Genomic DNA, 16,393 nt, shown 5'->3' with positions numbered 1-16,393 from the left:
AAGATCCTGAGACTTCAGCTACTTTAATCTTTGGCTATTCTAAATGTTACTGGGTGAGTTATGAACAAAATCTTGAACATTATATACCCTTCATAACATAACGGGTATATCACTCAGATTATATAAAAAGGTGGCTACTACCCTGTACACCCAGTGCTGGATAACGGAGCGGCCATTGCTGTGAGCCTCAAAAAGAAAGAGAAATCTCTTATCACATTCATTTAGTTTTTAACCAACAGGTGGCAGCACTGTACCAAGGGAAATGGTGTGGTGTGTCTGTCTATTGCTGCGGCTAATGTAAAGTATTATACTGTGTAGTAGGTGAAAGCCAGAATTCTAGATGCCCATAAATGCGTAAAGGTGTATCGTATTGATAACCTATCCTAAAGACTAGCCACTAGTATTAGATCTGTGGGGTCCAATACCCGGCACCCCCAGCATCTAATACACAGACAATGAGTATTTTCCATCAGTATTTGTAAGCTAAACTCAGAAACTTCTGGAGCTTCGTCTTCAGATGGGAAATAGCGACCAGCGTTCTGTTGTCTGAATGGGGCCGAACATTCGGTGATTTCTATACTTTTATTGTGTTCTATTCTTTCTGAGGGTGATTCTTATTACACACATGTACACATCAGTCTGAGAGAGTTTTATGTCGCCTCTGTCCAGGTTTGGGTGAGACTGGAGGTGTCTTTATTCGGATTCTCTTGTTTTTTTCCAGCGGATCTTCGGGCGATCACTCGCAGTTATCCCCATGTAACTGGCAGGTAAGAACCTTTCTCTAATAACTCGTTCTTTCTTCACTTTTGTTAGTGACATTCTCCCTTTATGAGTAGAAATAACCCCAAAATTATGGAAAACCTTTTAGATGTAGATAAACCTACCAGTATAATATGTGTCTTACTCTGGTGATGCTGATAATAGGACCTTATGTATATTCTGTAGTGTGAGGAAGAAACATGGCCGCACTTAAAGGGAGCAAAGCCAGGAAGTATAGTAACAGATGGTCGTGACCCTTCAATAGAGCAGTATACATAAGCCCTAGTGGGATACTGAATAAATTATATCATGGTATCACGAAGGACAACTTGTCGTCTTTGTAATGCCTATGCAGCGTCTGCGTATGTAGGATCATAGACTGACATCAGCCGTTATTGAAGGCGTGTGTGTGTATGTGTATGTGTGTATATGTATATATATATATATATATATATATATATATATATATATATATATATATATATATATATATAATGAGCCCCACACCTCTAGTCTATGGATTATAGGGGTGTCTTCAATTGCCCCTGCCCCTTGTGGCATCCAGACCCGCTATAAGGCCTAAAGTCTGTAATAGTCGGTAACACAACATCTCTTCTGCAGGATGGAGAGAAGGACCGGAATAATGAACAGCAATGGCCGGCTGCAGAATGCGCCGTATGGCAAGCGGAGGAGAGGCGGCGATCCAAACAGACCAGGAAAGAGTACTTCAAGGTAATAGGGATGGTAGTATTCGTATTTATTCTGCAAATGGCAAGTTAGGTCCATGAAACGGGTGGAAGACTTGTTTTACTTCGCACCTGGTGACTGGTACCATTGTATTTCATTTACACTCGTATACTGGTCATCATTTTGGATGCAAGTAGACTTTAGAGACTGCATATGTATGTACGATAACGTGTGCAATAAGCCGTGCCACTAGGTGGCAGTGTGGACATGTAGATATAATACATTACATGTGGTGTGGGCATTGGTATTGCCGTACTTTGATGAAGCAGCGCTGCAGTACCACAACCTGCCATGTTATTTGATTGATGTCTGTGTTTAACTGTTCTGTGCATGAGGCAGAGGCAATAGATCAAGAAACTAGCAAGCAGTGCACTCTGATCCCTTCCCCAAAAGACATGCTTCAGGATACTGTAGAGATAAGGGAAAGAGGAGCCTGATACACCAAACATGATTTCTTTTTAATAAGCTATATTAGGGGGTGTCCAACAGAGACCCCACCAATTATCTATTTTGCAGGGGTCACAGACTTTCATGCTGCAGTACTCAGAGCAGCCACTGTGAAAAATATGGCGCACTGAGTAAAGAAAGTAATGGAAGCTGCAGAGCTTGTATGAAGGCCTCAGCCCCTTCAAAGCGACTGATTCCCACCTCTGTTGGTCTAGTTCTTACTGGGTTCTCGGCTGGTCTCTATTTCGTGGTGCCTGGGGGAGGGGAAAGCAGTCACTGAGTCACTGGCTTATGTTATGCTCCACTGTGGAGGCATCAGAGACCAGGAGGGACCCAGTAAGTGTCAGAACATCAGCCGCTGGGAATCATTAAGGTGAATAGTGCTGCTTTTAATATATATATATATATATATATATATATATATATATATATATATATATATATATATATATATATATATATATATATATATATATAATTTTTTTTTTTTTTTTTTTTTTTTTTCCCACTGCACACTCCCTTTTGAGGTTGGTCAGTGACTCTGTTGGTGTCCATAAGAACGTCCTCCAAATTTCTTTAACAGATTGCTCACCATGATCATTGCCCCGTATCAATATCCTCAATAAATAATCCCCCCCTTTATTCCTTAAGCAATTACAGGAAGATGCCTGGGAATTTTGCAGTGGATGCAACATCTAATACTCCAATCCAGACAGTTTTATTTAGGGAAATGTGATATTTTTAGAAGATTCATTGCTTCATTTACTTAAAGGATAAACCATGTGGCTGTAAAGCCTCATGACTTTGTATATACAAGCCCTAAATAGATGTAATGTAATAGATGTAACCCTGACATGGCATTTCTAACCCCATGCTGTTTTTGTTTATACAGTACAAGTCTTCTCGGAAGTGTTCAAGCGGACATGACAACGATGAGGTGAGAAGCCTTGAAAGGTCTCCTGTATTCTGCCTACGTGGTATGAGATGTCACACATGAGCCACATGACGTGCGTGCGCTCTCACCCAGTCCATTGCCTTTTTTTTTTTTTTTTTTTTTGTATGCGTTTTTTTTCTTTACTTTATAAAAGACCCTCTTCCCTATATTTTTTAAGAAAGACCAGTTATATACCCCCATGATCATCTTACCATCTCGCCATGTATGAGATGACTGTGGCCTGGATACTGTTAAAGCCTTTTACCATGTTGCTGTCTATAGCTCGCTACCCGTTCAGCCTGAGCAGTATGAGGCAGACTGGCTGCTACGGACGCGTTGTCAGACAGCCCCATGTTGTCAGACCGCTTCCTTTGAATACATTAACAGCATAAAATGATTATTGGAATGCATAAAATGTTACCTTAGGCAATAATCCACTTATCACTTCAGATGTGTCAGCCACCCCGCAGTGTTACCTTTATAGTAATGATCTGCTGGTATGTCTGTCTGCCAAACAAATCGCAGCCGTTGGTTAGAAATGTGGACGCGCAGCTTTTTATTTTTATTTTTTTATTTCCTAAGAAAATCGAGTTTAATAAAAAATGCAAATTATGTGACAAATGCCCCGAGAGTGTTTCCTTTCTTTAGAAGTTCTCCAAGACTTACTAATAAATTCTGCCAAACCTGTGAGCTTGATGTTGGGAACAAATGTCACATGCATACAGCACCCTCACAGGCAAGAGCACATCCATCATTATTACACCCAGGGCAGCTGGAAGTATACCGATGGTGGATGTAGCACGCGTAGAATACGGCTATAAGGCTGTACGCTGTGTGCTGTTGGCTTCCAGTAGAAGGTGCTGATATATATGTGATGTATTTAAAGGCTGGGACAGGGAAATATGGCAAGGTTTATAAGCAAGACCTGAAAGGGATCCTATTAGAGATGAGCGAACACTGTTCGGATCAGCCGATGCGAACAGCACGCACCCATAGAAATGAATGGAAGCACCTGTGACGCCGGCCGGCCGATCCTTGGATACCCTTTTTTTCTGACTAACACGTAGGAATAGCCCTAAGAAAGGCTATTCTTCTCCTACCTTTAGATGTCTTCTCCGCGCCGCCGTTCGTAAGAAATACCGTTTTTCTTCGGTATGCAAATGAATTCTCTCGCAGCACTGGGGGTGGTCCCCAGCACTCAAACAACACTAGGGGCGTCCCCAATGCTGCGCGCGAAATCTCCAGTGCTGCCTCCGTCTTCTCCTGGAATGGCTTCTGCGTCGTCTTCCTCCCTGGGTTTCAATATTCTAGGCCTCAGTCAAAGCTGACTGCTCATGCCTGGGCCACAAGAAAATGGCTGCTTAGTAAGCTGATGTCAGTGGCCATTTTCTTGTGGCCCGGGCATGCGCAGTCGGCTCTGCCCGAGCCCTAGAAGATTGAAACTCAGGACGGAAGAAGACACAAGGAGACGGCGTTCCAGAAGAAGATGGAGACATTGCTGGAGATCTCTTTCGCAGCATTGGGGACGCCCCTAGTGCTGTGAGAGAACTCATTTGCATACCAAAGAAAACCAGCATTTCTACGGAACGGTGGCGTGGAGAAGACATCTAAAGGTAGGAGAAAAATAGCCTTTCTTAAGGCTATTCCTACCTGTTAGTAAGAAAAAAAAGGGTATGCAATGATAGGATCCCTTGAAGGACCCTGCCTGGGACACTTACCTCCTACTTTGCATTCCGGATTAAAGTTATTTTTTTCCCAGCAATAAAGAGCTATGAACAGCCCAAAGCTTTACATGACTTGTTTCAAATCCTGTACCAAACACACGGATTACCTGGTAGACTTTCTTAATCTGTGTTTCATCCCACTGTACTTCCACTTTCCCCACTGACGAAATACTAGTGATGTAAAATCACGCCGACTGCCAAGATCACTGTCAGGGGCGAGTTTGGTTCCCCTGGTTTGCTGCCTCCCCTGCCCTTATATCCTGGACTGTTCCTGTTAGTCGGAAGGAAGTGATTTGTTTAATGGATGTACATCGAGAAACTGCAGATGTTGTAGATCAGGGATTGCCAGCAGGGGGCGCTCTAGCTGTTGTCAATCTACAACTCTCAGCATTGGAGTTACAGCCAGAGAGCCTCAGGTTTGGGACCCCAGGCGTATGTATGTATGTGTGTGTATATATACTATATATTATAGTGGCTTCTACTTTGATAGACAGATCAGTCGCTAGCGCACAATACGAGATCACAAAGTTCAGTGTAAGGTTTGTAGGCAGATTTACTTCATTTTTTTTTTTTAACTCTGTTTCTGTCTCATTTCATTTTAGCAAAACAGTGATAGTGCAAATGTGTCACCCTCATCTCCCGTCTCCTCAGAGGTACATCTCGGGCTTTGTTTTCTTTCGGTTTTTGTTCAGTGTGTGTGGGTTTTTATTTCCCATGGTGGTTTTTTCATGATCAAAATTGTTCACTGTTAAATGCATTTTAAGCCCAATAATTTTCCACATTTGTTGATACCCAACGTACTGGATCAGTTTTGACTACTGGATTTACCATGATAGATAGACCGTATAGAGCAATGGTCACCTCATTGTGAAAAACATTACCAAAACCTGCCACTGCACTATGTACAGTGAGTGAGCGGTGCCGTTACTGGGAGTAGCTGATCTGCGGGGGTGCCAGGTGTCGGACTCTTGCACAATTAATGCTAATGGCCTATCCTAAGCCTAGACCATCCATATGGGGGGGTTCTGACACATAGGAATAGTCTTAAAGTCTATTCTTCTCCTACCTTTAGATGTCTTCTCCGCGCCGCCTTTCCATAGAAATCCTGGTTTTCTTTGGTATGCAAATGAGTTTTCTCACAGCACTGGGGGCAGGCCCCATGCTGCGAGAGAAATCTCCAGCGCTGCCTCCATCTTGTTCAGGTACGGCCTCTCCCTGTGTCGTCTTCCGGTGCTGGGGGGTCAAACTTTCTAAGCATGCGCATTTGGCTCTGCTATCAGGCCTCAGGCAGAGCCGACTGCACATGCGCTTGGCCATTTTCTTGTGGTCACTTACCCCAGCTTACTGTGTAAGCTGCCACAAGAAAATGACCACATACACCAGGCGGGCATGTGCAGTCGGCTCTGCCCGAGGCCTAGAAGTTTGAAGCCAGCGCCGGAAGAAGACGCAGAGAAGGCATTCCAGAAGATGATGGAGGTGGCGCTGGAGAGTTCTCTCACAGCATTGGGGAGGCCCGCAGTGCTGTTTGAGTGCTGAGGACCGCCCCCAGTGCTGCAAGAGAACACGTTTGCATACCATAAAACCCGGGATTTCTACCGAACAGCAGCGCGGAGAAGGCATCTAAAGGTAGGAGACGAATAGCCTTTCTTAAGGCTATTCCTACTTGTTATTGAGGAAAAAAATGTTGTCTTAATGATTAGGATCCCTTTAAGATATTGAGTGTCTAAAATACGTTCTGCCACTTAAAATCAATAAAGGACGCGTCTCTAACAACCTACATCATTTTGTTATGTAGCCCCCACACGTCTTGCTGACAGGATTATTTCTGGAGGTTTTCGAGGGACTTTTTCATGTAGGTCACGTCCATTGACTCTTTGTATGACCTCCTCACAGATACATTTCCCTCCAGATGTGTAATCTAATGTCTCCACTTACTAATGTGTTACTAAGAGTATAACCCGCACTGAGAGACCAGATCTGGCGAGTGTTGTCCTACTTGTGTAAGTAATAGGAATACAATTAAGGAATAGTTTAGAGACTTACAGTTAAATATACAGATGTCGTCTTATGAGTCTTAAGTCTATAATGAACAACTTCCAGATCTAATACCCCAGACCAGCTGTCTTAGTGGGAGGCGGGGGACGATTGTGTCTGCTCCTATTCTAGTTATAGGAACAGATCTGCACTTGCCGGGGGGCTACAGCTGTGCAGTGGATGGGATTGCATCTCTGCTCCTATTACTGACCCCCCCCCCCCCCCTCCATTGCAGCAGTTTCTAGTCGTCAGAGCCTACCAAAACTTCTGATCAGAGGGCCTCCGATGTCTCCAAATAATTGGTGGAATCCTGCACATGTGCAGTACGTGCTTGTTGTCCATAGCAAGGACTACAGCATCATACTGTGCGCGGGTGAGATTTTGCCATCCATACTTCTTACGGTCAGCCATTCCTTCGGTCAGTGTGTAATACTACATTTCCCTATCGATAAGCGGTGATCGCCAGGGATAAGAGGCGCCAGATCAGCCATAAGTAGTCTTGTCTATTGTCAGTTCAGCTTTAGAAAGGGAAAACAACCTTAAGGGTTAATCCCTTTGTCTTTGGATGTGTGATATAGATAAGCAAAGACCTTGCTGTGTTTTACACGAATGTAGTTTAATGTTTAAAACTTTTTTTTTAATGATAGGATTGTGAACGGTCCCACAGTAATTCGCCAACACCATTTGGATTAAAGCCAAGATCAGGTAAGGTCATCCGGTTGTGTTTTTTTTTTTTTTTTTTTTTTTTTTTTTATAACCCAGGGTCTTAAAGTATTTTTCACCATAATGATTCTCTGAATGTTAATTTTCTTTGGGTGCCTAATTAAAGGGGTTGTGCCTGTATGGACATTTATCTCCTATGCTCAGGGAGAAATGTCTGATCACTGGGGGCCCGAGCGCCTAATCCTCTAACGATGACAGAAAGTCCCCCTAAAGCCTCCTTGTGACTGGAGCAGCAGTGTCCTTGCGTTACCGGAACTCCATTCACTGCTATGGAGCTGCTGGGAGTGTAATCTAATGTACGCCGCTCCATAGAAGGGATTGGAGCGCCGATCACATCCGTGCACTGGTGCTCTATTAATATGGGAACTTTATGGGAACTCTTCCCCCCACCCCCACCCTACAATCTATCGTGCAGCACAGGTTGTGTCATCTGATCTCCCTAAAATCTCTGATGTTAAAAGGTTCATGAGTTATGCCTAACTATTGGACGTGAGATCGCCTGCAGATCATTGGGGATTCAGCTGCTGAGACCCCCACCACTTAGGAGAACAAGGTTTTGTCTTCTGTGCTGGATTGGATGTGCTGGAGATTGGCCAGACCGTTATCAGACCCCACCAATCTTCAATTATCCTGTATACTAAGGATTTTAGAATGGAAATACCCCTTTAAGCTGGCCACACACATTAGACACATTAGACCAATGTTGTCTGTTGTGGAAACCCAATGATTTCAGGTGGACGGACTGGCCATTTCGATATGTCCTGGGACATCCATTAATGGATAACCTTTAGCTGCAGTCTTCCCATGACAGAAGTATATTGGGAGGGGGTGGGGGGGCATAAAGAATACTTGTCAGCCAATAGCTTAACCCTGAGCGGATAAGCAGAGCTGAGCGAGCTTACAAAGCCCGGAGCGCTGTCACATTTCTGTCTGATTCAGCCGCTATGTGAAAGACTGACACAATCTGCCGGGGAAATGTTATTGAAGACTTGTCGGAAAGTTCTAGATTTTGCAGTTAGAAAGCAAATGAATAGTCAGCACAGAGGGGTCGGTAGTTGTGTATCTGATTATTTAGGAGATCTGTATATTACATTGCATATTGTCACGAATTTAATCACACCGCCGCTTTCTTGTTTCAGCTTTCAGCCGCTCTTCTCGGCAGGACTACGGGTCATTAGATCCAGGGTTCACGATGCGAAGGAAAATGGAACATCTAAGAGAAGAGAGAGAGCAGATTAAACAGCTGCGAAATGTATGTGATCGTGGATTGTGTATTATGTCTGGGGGTCAGGCCGCCTCTGTATTAGTATCATTTATAATACTAGTGATGACTGCACCTTAAAGGGGTTATCCAGGGTTAAAAAATCACTCCTGGCCATAGCGCACTCAATTGAGGTGTTCCTTGTGACTTGGCACCCTGCTACAATCTGACCCTGTAATTTTGCAACTCTTGGTGCTGCCACAGATGACAAAGAAGGTGAGGGGCGAGTTCTCAGCAACCCAGCCCTTCTCCCTAACAGACACCATGCTGACCTCAGCCGCACTGAACACGTTTATTTTTTTTCCCCCGTATCGCTTTGCTAGGTGATTTTTGGCACCGTTTTCACAGCTCTGCCTCATTACTTGAATAGACGTCTTTGCTGAGAACTTAAGCAATCTTTCTTCCCATTTGTGTATTTCTTGGAACCGAACCACCTTCTTTCTCAAAAGCAGGGCACTAAATTTCCATCTGTGCTTCTCATGGATGTGCTACGCTATAAAAAAAAAAAAAAAGGCCAAATGTAAGCAACAAATACATGAACAGAACGTAATCTGCGAGAATGCGAAAAATATTTCAGAAAGGACCGTTCAAGCCAAGAGGTGACCCGTAAAAGGGATTTTCCAAAACTAACTTATTTGGCGCAAAATGGCATCCAGAAAAAATACAAATTGTCCTGCAAAAAATGGAGAGAAAATAAAAGTTAAGCATCTCCATCAACTTAAAGGGGTTGTCCAGGCTACACATTCAACGTTTAAATACGTTGGGGGCAGTGTAAAAAAAAAAAAAAATACACTCTCTCCTGCCCCAGTTGCTCCATTGTCGTCCCGGTTCATCTGGTCTCTTCTGGCATTGTGCTGAAGCCGCTGATTGGCGTCTGGAAGAGGATCCGTGATGTCATAGGTTGTGACGTTCAAGGCCTTCGGTGATTGGCCTCAGTAGTCACATGACCACTGAGATCAATCAGCGGCTTAAACACAACACCAGAAGACACTACAGGAGCAGATGACAAGGGAGGCGCAGAGGACACCAAATCAACAGGGACAGGTGAGTCCCTGTTGCTTTGGTGTCCTATTATGTGCCTCCAGGCTGTAGATATTGCTGGTGTTCGTATCGGTGCCAATCTCTGCCCACCGTCAGAAGGGTGTCCCTAACAGTCTAGCTTGGGCTATGAGGAACGCCCCCAGTACTCGTCCGTAGCTCTGTACTGTCAGAAGGGGTTTTTCTTATCGCCCAGCAATGACCCTGAGCTGTGAGGAACACCCCCTCTGACATTACAGAGCTATGGACGAGAACAGTCGGGGGGGGGGGGGGGGGGGGGAGGCGCGCGTTCCTCACAGCCCAGTGTAGACTTTCACAAACACTCTTCTGACAGTGGCCAGAGATCGGTACCGAAACTAACAGCACTAATATCTCCAAGCCGGGGTCACATAAGGGGAAGGCCAACAGTGCACTGAATTCAGCAAACTTTTGGATTTCTAGCGGTATATAAAACTGCATGTGCAACATTCTTTTTTAGGGTATTATTTTAAAACTGGGGGGTAGTTTAATATAACATTTACGGTGCCTGAATAGCCTTTTTAAAGGCTATTCACTTATATGTGGGGCTATAGCAGCATGATTTTGCTGATAGAGCCCCTTTAAAAATAAGAAAATGCTTTTAAGCTTAAGTTTTTAAAGATGTTTAAGCATATGAAAAATGATATGTATTTGACACTGCTGAAATTGTAGAGGCCTCCAGAATTCAGGTAACCTCTCATTTCTACTGAATAGGGTAAAAAGAAAACCCAAAAAACAGTGATAGAAACTTTTGGCGTATTTCTTCAGTAAGCTCGTGTGGTCGGTTTGGTGTCCCACATTGACTTGACTGGTTCCCTGCGTTGGCAAAGAATAAAAACTGAACTGCCAAAGCAAACCGGTTCTGTTCATAAAGCCGTGTATTGTACAGACAGTACTTTCTATAACCGCATGTACTTCACTAAGGCGGGAGAGAATAGGATTAATTCACCAGTGTTTTTCCAGAATTGGCATTAGGTCTGCTCTTGGGTGCCAGTTGCCCTCGGGCAGGGGTAATGTGCCATTCTGCTCATTGCATGTGTTTTGCAAACCTTTAGCTACTCGTTCTGAGAAATGACAAGAGTCGCTCTTTGGCTTTGAGTTATTGTGTAATTTGTGTACAGTGATACATAACATTGTGTTTCCCAGCAGAAAATATGGCCAAAACGTCTTACTCCTTGTCACAATTGCATTTAATTTATTTATTTTTAACCTTTAACACACATGCTACTGCATGCAGGGCTTTTCTGTCCGCTTGAGAAGTCGGACATCTTCTCTTGCGGACAGGGAAGGACAGGCACGGAGTGCAAAAGAACGCACCCGATGCCCATTCATTTGAATGACAGGTGTCACGGACACATCTAGTGTCCGCTCCTAGTGTCCGTGACAGATTTTGAGCGGACACTACATGTCGGACACCGACGGTAGTGTGAACGCTCCCTTAGTCTCTCATGTAAGTACGTATATACATTCAAATACATTCAATATGGATTCCTTTTCTTAAAAATATGAATTATTTCCACAGAATCTGGAGTCCAGACTGAAGGTCATTCTACCAGAAGATATTGGAGGAGCACTCATGGACGGAGTAGTATTATGTCATCTTGCCAATCATATACGACCCCGATCAGTTGCCAGCATCCATGTCCCATCACCAGCAGTGGTAAGGTTTCATGACTTTATTATTGATTGTCTATTCCAATCCATTATGGTATACAGCAGCACCAAGAAAGGCCACGTCCCCTGAACGGACCATGATGCTCTGTGCATAGGGAATACATTATAGGCTGTGCCGTATAGTGGAATTTGTGCCATTTTAAGGACACTTTGCTGCCGGTTAGGCTCTCATACTTGGCTGGCAATTGTGTTGCTGGGTCCGATGAGGTTGACATTACAACTGTCAAACCCTTAAAGGGGTTATCCAGCTTGCAAATACATTCACAGCAGTGCTAAATCCTCACAGCTCCCTTGTGCAGCCTTTGCTTGGCTTTATTTTACTTGCCGCTCCTTGTATCAGTGCTATTTACATTCAATAAATCAGTGGACAAACTACATTTCCCATGATTCATCTGCTTGCTCTAACTCTCTGTGTACCCCTCCCCTTCTCCACTGTCTCCTGCGATGAGATCACTGGTAATAAATCACTAGCCCACTTGAGGTCATGTTGTGTTGTGATGTTGTTTGCTGGCTGAACTGCTCACAGGGAGGCTTGCAAATGAAATGTCACAGCTGAGGTCAATGATATGAAATAAATCAGATCAGCCGCACTGAATTTAAGCAGGAGGTATATTAGGAAGTGTTTTGCACTGATGTATCCTGTTATTTGGTCTACATTTTTTTTTCTTTCTTAAAAAAGTGAATAAGATTCCATGGTCGCTATTGATTGTTGCATCTAAAGGCTGAAGATGGTCAATTACTGCTTTGTACTTATGACTGCTAGTGAGTAGATGATTGAAGGCAAAATGGCATTTCCATCGGGACTTAAAGGGAATGTGGCGATGGGGCGAGGTTAAAGGTTACGTGCAGATATGATTTCCTTATCGCCCTCCTGTACAGGGGCTGTGAGTCGGGCGTTTTATCGGATAGGATGCATGGGTTGCTGCATGGTGGGATTGCAGATTTGCGTGACAGATTACATAATATTCATTAGAAGTTCTGTGCTTCTAAGAAGTGTTTTGCAGTGAAGAAATCATTGAGTTATTTTTAACATTGTCAAGTAGTTTCCGCTCCATCAGACATAATATTTATCTCATGGACTAAAAGCCATAAATCTTAGTCTCTTCCAGTTGTTTGCAATGACCCTTTTTTCACACTTCACAGATGTTCAGCTTCCCAGTTAGGCTTTTTTCCCCCTCTTACACTTTGGACGTAAAGGTGTTTTCCAAGAGGACACCTAACGCCCCCACCGATCAGCTGTTCACTACAGCCATCACTGCCAGTTAATTTGCCCTAAAGGTCTCTGTCATTACACAGCAGTGCCCCTTCAGAAATGCCCATGTCAGAAACCTCTCTCATCGCAGACTCAGAACGCCTTAGGTGCCCTGGTTCAGGGGGTTGTTACTTTCACTTTCCCTCTCTCCAAACTGTTCTGTGCATTAACACTGCTGAAGCCATTTATTTGCTATGGCAGCTGCAACCTTCTGACGCTGGGTTCACACCTGCGTTCAGGGTCTCCGTACTATGGTTTCCGTCTTCTGCATGGCAGAAGACGGAAACCATAGACCGGGTCCAGCCGTGCGCGGCGGTGAGCGTTTTAGGCTCTCCGCCGCGAAACCGGATTTTTTTATCCGGACACAGAGTACTGCATGTCCGACTCTGTGTCCGGATTATAAAACCCGGTTTCGCGGCGGAGAGCGCAAAACGCTCACTGCCGCGCACGGCCGGACAGCTTTCTCACCCATTCAAATGAATGGGTGAGAGAGTCTCCTGCAGGCTTCCGTCTCCTGCATCTGTTTTATGCAGGAAACGGAAACCTGCAATAAGGACCCTACAACGCAGATGTGAACGAGCCCTAAGACTCCTAGGCCTGCATCCTATCCCATCCTATCCTACTAATATTATAAATGTGAAAGTTTGTTTGGATGTTCTTCAATCAGGCAAAAACGGCTGAATAGATTTGAATGAAATTTGGCACATAGATAGATTGTAACCTCGATTAAAACATCGGCTACTTTTTATCCCATAAATGACATGGCTTCACGACTGTTATGAATTTATGTTCATATACTATATTACACTCCTCCTGCAGCAGCTTATCTCAGCCAGGTCTGTTATCTCTCTGTGTAAACAGTCAGCTAACCCTCAGTGGTTTGTGTACACACATTTGCATATTATCTGATCTGCACCAGGCAGTGCTGACACACTGACATGGGCAAACACCTTTCATCCAAATTGGCAGTTTGTCAATTTTGAACATGTAGGGAAAAAGAAAATCTAATTTGTCGCAAACAACGAGAGTTATGAAGGAAGCCAGAAGTCAGAGAGTTCTCCTCAAGCGGAGCTGAGTGGGATCATCGATGCCAACAACACGCTCATTATATGGTGTCCCAGCGAGCTACCAGAACAATTACAAGCACGATGCGAAGAACAACTTCAGTGCCAGGCCAACTTGAGAGCTGCCAGAGCAGGCGGATCATCAATGTCAACAACACGCTCATTATATTGCGTCCCAGCGAGCTGCTCAGATGCCGGAACAATCACAGGCACGTTGCGAGGAACAAGTTCAGCAGCAGGACAGCTTAAGAGCTGACAAAACGCCGCAGCAGGCAAACAATCGGCAGCAGCCATTTGCTGAATATAGGCGGATCGTCAATGCCAACAACCCACAGCCGAAGTCGCAGGCAGAGGCTAGTAGTATATAACTATTGAGACCTGTCTGTGGCCAGATTCCATAGTTGTATGGGGAATTTGGCCATCGATCTAAAGATCACAGGTTCAAGCGCTGTAGAAGGCTAAAAGAATTTTAGGGGAACCCCCCTCAAAAACAAAAAAAGGTTTGCGCAGTAAAGTGCAATGCTGCACCGAACTAAATATGTCGCATTACCACATGGCACCATTTAACGCCAGCCATGTGGTCAGTACCTGCGAAGTAAAACCAAGACGCAGAGTCAAATAGATCTAACAACTCCCGGTGCCGACTTGCTGAACTCTGTAACAAGAACAGGAACGTTAAGATTTGAAATTCGCCCAAAGGCTTAAAAATTCTTTTTATTTTATTTTTTTTCCGTCAAATTTACCCAGCCCTACTTGAAATCTTCTTGTCTCTTGTTCTGATCTCTTGTGACTGGAAAGTATCTGGACCTATTTATAAAGCGGATTATATTTGTTTTGTCTCCTGGATGTGATTTAATATGAAATACATTGACTTGCCGAAAAGATGCTAGGCCTTCAGAAGTATGTCTGAGATATCCATGGCATCTGACCACGGAAACCAAAGGGACTTAACCCCTTTCAGGTTGGTTGTTAGACTTTAGATTGATGTGATTTTTGTTGCTTTTGGGAGGTTGTGTGCTGTGAGTGGCGGCACAATACGGCTCTTCTGTGCACCCTTATGATGGCCACACACATTAGTGAAGTTGCTAAAAATGGGCCGCTTAAGTCACCACGCCAGGCATGCGGAATTGGGAAAGTAGAGAACCACTGGAGGAGGTGTCCAGTTGCCGCCAGGCAATAAAATCGGTCTGATTTGTGTTTTGTGTGATCTTTGCTACGTAACGTTTTATTATAAGGCCTTGTAGTCCTAACTCAGAGCACGGTGTGTATTCAGTCTGACAAACCCCAGAAGTCGATGCTGCCATAAATTACCGTGTATCGGAATGGGTGATTGTAAAAATATCAAATATGGCGGCGCCTCCTGTTTGACAAGACTCCTTGGGCATCGGTATCTCTTCTATTTTTAACAGATGTGACAGCTTTTGTTTATTTTATTTACAGCCTAAACTCAGCATGGCGAAGTGCAGGCGTAACGTAGAAAACTTTCTGGAGGCATGTAAGAAACTTGGAGTGCCACATGTGAGTTTATTGGTTTATACCTTCATGTTTGCATGTCCAGAGTCCTGTCGCCTTGGCATTTAAGGCTATGTTCACACCATGGAAATTACAGACAATTTTGAGATCGATTCCAGCCAGAATCTTCCACTCTTTGTTTTAAGAATGCTGAAATAAGAATTCTTAATCTTGCCCCAGATTCCGCTGCTTGTTCAGCTGTAGAACCTGCAATGTAAGAGCTTTACCCCCATAGTGGCTGAGGCTGATCGGGGGGTAGACCTGGGGTGGTAGCCATAGTTCTGCCACCGAATTCACAGGGACAGAATCTGCAGAGGACTCCCACTAAATAGACAACCAGTTTAACCATCAGCCACTAAAACGTGTGTGTTTATGTATGTGAACCCCCTTCCTTTTTTGTGCTGCGATCAATTTCAGTGTTTTTGAGTGCGACCATGATAGGACTATGAAACCCCCCTCCTCCCCAACACAACATCCTTGCCATTCTCTATAACATTGCAGTGAATAATCTCCTCCTGTTATGTCTTCCAGGACAGGCTATGTTTACCCCACCACATCTTAGAAGAGAGGGGGCTGGTGAAGGTTGGCGTCACAGTACAAGCATTATTAGAACTTCCTTTATTGAGAACTTCCCAACTTTCTTCAGTGTGAATCGCCACAGAAAGCCTACTACGACAAGCACTGACGTCCTTATGGCTCATTCTCAAGCCTCAATTAGTGGATTTTCTGGCAAGACTTATCCTTCTGGTCACGTTGGCCCTACCATGTGAACTGTGCACAGCTACTGTCCCCTAAGTTGCAGTGAAGGGGTTTTAGTTTCTTTTTTATTTTTTAATAATTTTAATTAGTAAAATGAACACTTATGCTGTGTGTATGTGGATGAACACGCAGCCTGGAGGGGTTTGGTGTAGAAACGTGGGCAATACCAGGGTCGGGATTGTGAGCGCAGCTTTATATTGTTAACATTCCATAACCTTGTGCAGGCGGACTCTGAACTGACATCACATTCAGGTTTTAGGACGTGCAGCGGAGATGAGTGGTCTCGTAGGTTAAAGCTAAATTCAGACTACAGGCAATATCTCATGGCAACACCGCGGAGAGGAAACTGCAGTGTCCTGGGCCGTCTGAACTGCAACTCTTACCAGTGTCATCGCATTGTCTTTGCAATGGAATACGACAGATCAATGTGGGATTTGTTGCCTCGTA

General features: G+C 44.2%; 1 protein-coding gene across 3 annotated transcripts in view; it reads left to right on the top strand.

Moving 5' to 3' along the window:
• LRCH2 (leucine rich repeats and calponin homology domain containing 2) overlaps positions 1-16,010 on the top strand; it is a 45,905-nt gene extending 29,895 nt beyond the window's left edge. For 2 of the 3 annotated variants that reach the window (XM_075258908.1, XM_075258905.1), the window contains 9 exons: positions 722-767; positions 1,381-1,491; positions 2,846-2,890; positions 5,214-5,264; positions 7,293-7,350; positions 8,508-8,620; positions 11,208-11,345; positions 15,116-15,193; positions 15,719-16,010. In XM_075258908.1, the coding sequence (XP_075115009.1) occupies positions 722-767; positions 1,381-1,491; positions 2,846-2,890; positions 5,214-5,264; positions 7,293-7,350; positions 8,508-8,620; positions 11,208-11,345; positions 15,116-15,193; positions 15,719-15,838 (760 nt within the window). In that variant the 3' untranslated portion in view covers positions 15,839-16,010. The remainder of the gene's footprint in view (positions 1-721; positions 768-1,380; positions 1,492-2,845; positions 2,891-5,213; positions 5,265-7,292; positions 7,351-8,507; positions 8,621-11,207; positions 11,346-15,115; positions 15,194-15,718) is intronic. The other variant, XM_075258907.1, reaches the window with a different exon arrangement.
• Positions 16,011-16,393: the final 383 nt, after the last annotated feature.

Source organism: Leptodactylus fuscus, chromosome 11 (genome assembly GCF_031893055.1).
Source record: "Leptodactylus fuscus isolate aLepFus1 chromosome 11, aLepFus1.hap2, whole genome shotgun sequence".
Lineage (NCBI taxonomy): Eukaryota > Metazoa > Chordata > Amphibia > Anura > Leptodactylidae > Leptodactylus > Leptodactylus fuscus.
The sequence above is the reverse complement of the archived record's forward strand: the minus strand, read 5'-3'. Positions and strand labels throughout refer to the sequence as shown.